The sequence below is a fragment of the Bubalus bubalis genome, chromosome 5, assembly GCF_019923935.1.
Source record: "Bubalus bubalis isolate 160015118507 breed Murrah chromosome 5, NDDB_SH_1, whole genome shotgun sequence".
Classification (NCBI taxonomy): Eukaryota; Metazoa; Chordata; class Mammalia; order Artiodactyla; family Bovidae; genus Bubalus; species Bubalus bubalis.
Window position 1 is genome coordinate 109,852,823 of NC_059161.1, and position 4,608 is coordinate 109,857,430.

Sequence of the window (4,608 nt, forward strand, 5' to 3'; positions counted from 1 at the left end):
GGTGTTGAGAGCAGGAGAGGGACAAGTCTGCCAGTGGGAACACAGGGCTTCCCAAGTGGCTCGGAGGTAAACATCCTGCCTGTCAATGGGGCAGACTCAAGAGACGCGGGTTTGACCCCTGGGTCAGGAAGATCCCCTGGAGGAGGAAGTGGCAGCCCACTCCAGCATTCTTGCCTGGAGAATCCCATGGATTTTCTTACACAGTCTCAATCCCCTCCACAGGAATTCTACATTCAGTCACCGCCCCAGTTGGTTAACTTGTCACTCTCAGAGTTGAGGAAACTGCCCCTCCTCATACCTGGCTTGCTCAGCATCAAGTGGGAGGGACCAGCTGACCTCCCTCCAGGAGAAGTAATCTGATCTGTTTGTTCCAGTATGACCGAAAGTGGGAAACTATTTCCCTCCCGAGTAGCCTGTCACCTCATCTGCACTGAACCTCTCCATCTCGCTTCCCCATTTCCTATAGTACTGCCTTTTAAAGGCTCTTTGGTTACCCCTCTTTTGGACTTCTTACATTCCAATTATTTACACTCATATTCTCTCAGATTTTTTTTTGAAAAAATTTTTTTTGATATGGGCCATTTGAAAGTCTTTATTGAATTTGTCACAATATTGTTTCTGTTTTATGTTTGGGTTTTTTTGGCTGTGAGGCATGTGGGATCTTAGCTTCCTAACCAGGAATCGAAACTTCACCCCCCTGCCTTGGAAGGTAAAGTCTTAACCACTGGACAGGCAGGGAAGTCCCTTCTGTCAGCTTTAATGAGCATCTCAGTGTAAATGTCGCTGAATCTAACCCAGCGTGCCCTGATTTATCCTGGTCTTCTCCCACAGTGTGCTCTAGTGAAAAGACCACAGGACATGGCATCAAAGCTTCCTCAATGCTAGGACTGAAATGAATCAGACCCAGGACTTACCTAGGCAGTCCCTCTTCCTCACAATGTGCCAAAAAGAAACATTTTAGAGTTCTTGGCTTCCCTTGAAGCAGGAAACACCTTTGAAGGACTTCTGTAATGTCCCCACCCCTAGCCCTTCCTGGGGAAGCCCAACCTGGTTGATATATAAAGAGGCACCTTGCAGCTTCCTGCTCCAACCTGCTCTTTCCTCCCTCTGAGATGGACAAGTCCCTCCTGCTAGGGCTCCCTGTCCTCCTCTGCTGCTTTCAAGGTGAGAGTCCCTGTGGTTGACAGTTGGAGAGATGTGTCCAGGATGTTGGAATGGGTCGGGGAACCTCCCACGGAACCTCCCATGACAGAGGTTCTCTTATGAGAGTCATAGGTAACAGAAGCTGTCATTCTAATGCCATGACTTTCACGCACAATGCATCCCATCCCTGGAACCTTCAGCAAAATCTTAGTCTGCTTGCAGAAGAAAATAGTAGATTATAAGGGAACTGACAAGATTTTCATAAAAGCTGTGAGGTGAGTTCGTAAAATGAGATCTGCAGAGAGTATATCTTTTTGTTTTTGTTTTTGTTTTTTTTTCCTTAACAGTACTGTGCGGGTCATTTGCGGACCAAGAACATGAAAGTGAGTAGAGATAGATCAGTCGTGTGGGAAGGGCAATTTGAGGGGAGGGGGAGATGAGAAGGGATGTATGAGCATTGAGGGTTAAAAGGAATCCAGAGACTAACGTTGGATTCCAGCACTTGGCCATTTCTTCCAGCAGGATGGGGCTGGGGTGGGAACTGACTTTGAGCCTGATGGAAAAACACAAGCAGCAGTTGCCAAGGCAAAGGATCCGTGTGTTAAAAGATGAGGGAACGGGAAAGGGGGAAGTGGAATGTTGATTTTTCAGGTGCTACCTGGCTAAATCCACAGAGTAGCAATTTCATGAATTTCAGAGGCTTTGTCACCTTGCAGCTTTCAGCTACTTGTGGTTAAGAAAGTCAGAGAGGTCAATTAAAGTGAAGGGAATGTGGGACTTTCTTGGGGGTCCAGTGGTTAAGAATCTGCCTGTTAAAGCAGAGAACACTGGCTAGATCCCTGGTCTGGGAAGATCCTACACACCCCAGGGCAATTACTGAGTCTGAGTTCTCTATCTAGCCTGTGAGCAGCAATAAAAGAAACCGCTGCAATCAGAAGGCCGGGCCTTGCTACTAGAGAGTAACCCCCACTTGTGGAAACTAGAGAATGTTGGTGCATAGCAAGGGAGACCCACAGTTCAGCCAAAAATAATTTAAAAAAAGAAGGCAATGAGGCACTCACACATGCACAAAATGTTCATTTATCTTTCTCCTTCGAGTCTGTGCTGTATCCTAAGGGGTAGTGGAGAGGCTGAGAGGCCCTCTAGAGGTGAAGAGAGTTGAAATGAGGGAGCGATACAGAGATGCCCTGAGATGGGAACTAGGCTTTGGAGGGACAGAAGGGCTCAGAGTGGCTCCAGGTGAAGAGTTCAGAATGGACCTTGTGTATTTACACAAGGATTACAGCGACATGCAGGCAAGAGCAAATCTTAGAGAAAATTGCTACTAAGTGTTATTTCTCTTTGCCAGCACAGTCGATGAACTATCTGTTAATGAGCACCATTTTCCTGGTGAGTATGGAGAGGATACGGTCTGATGTGCTCAGCCTTGATTTTGTTCCTCTTTTCCTTATCTTCCCACCTGTTCTATGAGCTAAACTCCAGAGACCGGAAACTCTAGCCCTTCTCTCGGCTCAGCCTCTTTGATAGAGGTGGATGCCCTCCCTTCACGGGTCTCAGGAAAGCCCTCGGGGCTCCCAGGGGACTTCAGGTTTGAAAGGGCAGATGGGTCCTTTGGCAGCTGCGCTTTCACATCTACTTCCCTACTCTCTGGCCCAAATTATAGAAATTATTCAGTGTAGGATGTGCCACATCCAGTTTCCAAGACAGAAGTGTTCCAGAGGCAGAGGACTATGTACTGCAGTGAAAGAAGAGGCTTGCACAACTGGGAGGATTTTCAAATGTAAGTTGTGGGTGGGGGGCGGGAGGACGGGGTGGTGGAAGCAGACAGGGACATGCCGGCCACAGGAGAAAGGAGGGACCCTGCTTCAGACCAATCCTAGCGTCCCTAGTGTGAGTCACTCAGTTGTGTAGGACTCTTTAGGACCGCATGGACTGCAGCCCGCCAGACTCCTCTGTTTATGGACTTCTCCAGGCAAGAATACTGGAGTGGGTTACTGTTTCCTACTCCAGGGGATCTTCCCAACCCAGGGATCAAACCGGAAGTCTCCTGCATTGCAGGCAGATTCTTTACTGTCTGAGCCACCAGGGAAGCCCTAGGATGACTGAATATCTCTACCCCGTTACATGCCATGATGAAAAATAGATACAGGTGGTCTCTAGGGAGTGGGGATCTATAGCTATGAAATCAGTATTTTGAGAAGCCTGAACAAAACAGAGGAGACTAAGTTGACGGAAAAGGAAAGGCCAGTGGAGAACAGAGCTAAGTGTTGAAGTGAGGCAGGCACTTTGTTTTTTCCCGGCCTGGCCTTTCCCTGTGGGAAGTTTTAAACTGTGAAAATAGAGGGACCAGGGTCAGCAATAGATACAGGCTAAGTGGCCCTTCATAGGTAAGTCTGAACAGCATGATTTCTCGGTTTTCCTATCCTTTGTGCTGAGCGATACCTTAGTATTTCTAACCCTTACTTATACCAGCGTCAACATGCTCAGTGGAGACACCCAGCTCTGGCAATCCTTGAATTGCTGCTCTCATTACAGCCCCACATTATGGGATTTTTTTTTTTTTTAATTTTTTTGCTTTAAACTGCTCTGCTATTGTCTCTCTTTTGGGAAGTACCCAGACCACCACATCTTCCAGTTCTTCACGTTTAAATAACCAAGACTTGAACTACACAAGGTTGTGTTTTGTACACCGGTGCAGGCTGGGAAGTTTTTTGTTTTGGTTTTGGTTTTAGAAACCTCTGTGCTGATAAGTTTCTCCTACTTCTGCAGATGATGGCACTCTCTGGTTAACCTTCAGGGGTTGCCTAAAGAACTGCGCTAATGTGAACAACATAAAGTGGAGTGTCTACCTGGTGAACTTCAGGTGTTGCAGGAGCCATGACTTGTGCAATGAAGACATCTAGAAATCACTGGTTCTTTTCTGGCTCCAGTCTCTGGGTAGGTGACATCCTTGGCTCTTCTTCACAGTAATCTAAAAAAACACATTTCAGATTGGAAATACATAGCTCTGCCTTCTGCACATGTAAGAAGAAAGCCCTCTCTCTTTCCAGATTTTCTGCCATGGCCCCTGGGAGGGGGTGTATGGGGAACATCTTGAACACAAGATCAATACATCCTGCATGTTGGTATAGAATCCAGTGTAGTCACTGAACACCCAAGCTGCTTCAGAAAGGAAAAAGGGGGGATGGAGAGGGTGGGAAGAATTGAGAAAGTGGCATTGACATATATACACTGCCATGTGTGAAACAGATAGCTAGCTGTGTGTTGTGTTAGTCACTCAGTCGTGTCTGACTCTTTGTGACCCCATGGACTGTAGCCTGCCAGGCTATTCTGTCCATGGGATTCTCCAGGCAAGAGTACTGGAGTGGGTTTCCATGCCCTCCTCCAGGGGATCTTCCTAACCAAGGGATTGAACCTGTCTCCCATATTGCAGGCGGACTCTTTACCATCTGAGCCACCAGGGAA

The 4,608-nt window shown here is 47.3% G+C and overlaps 1 protein-coding gene across 1 annotated transcript; it reads left to right on the plus strand.

The window, feature by feature from the left end:
- Positions 1 to 1,112: 1,112 nt before the first annotated feature.
- PATE1 (prostate and testis expressed 1) lies at positions 1,113 to 4,074 on the plus strand. Its single transcript, XM_044942548.1, has 3 exons — positions 1,113 to 1,164; positions 2,732 to 2,923; positions 3,913 to 4,074. Exons 1-3 carry the CDS (start codon positions 1,113 to 1,115, stop codon positions 4,044 to 4,046), a joined length of 378 nt encoding a protein of 125 aa, XP_044798483.1. The 3' UTR covers positions 4,047 to 4,074.
- Positions 4,075 to 4,608: the final 534 nt, after the last annotated feature.

What these genes read in the sequence shown, in the direction of transcription:
- PATE1 (XM_044942548.1), top strand. Translation starts at nt 1,113, where the DNA reads ATGGACAAGTCCCTCCTGCTAGGGCTCCCTGTCCTCCTCTGCTGCTTT. An exon ending in CCTCCTCTGCTGCTTTCAAG is followed by an intron (nt 1,165 to 2,731) that starts GTGAGAGTCCCT and finishes AGGGGACTTCAG; the next exon opens with GTTTGAAAGGGCAGATGGGT. An exon ending in AACTGGGAGGATTTTCAAAT is followed by an intron (nt 2,924 to 3,912) that starts GTAAGTTGTGGG and finishes CTACTTCTGCAG; the next exon opens with ATGATGGCACTCTCTGGTTA.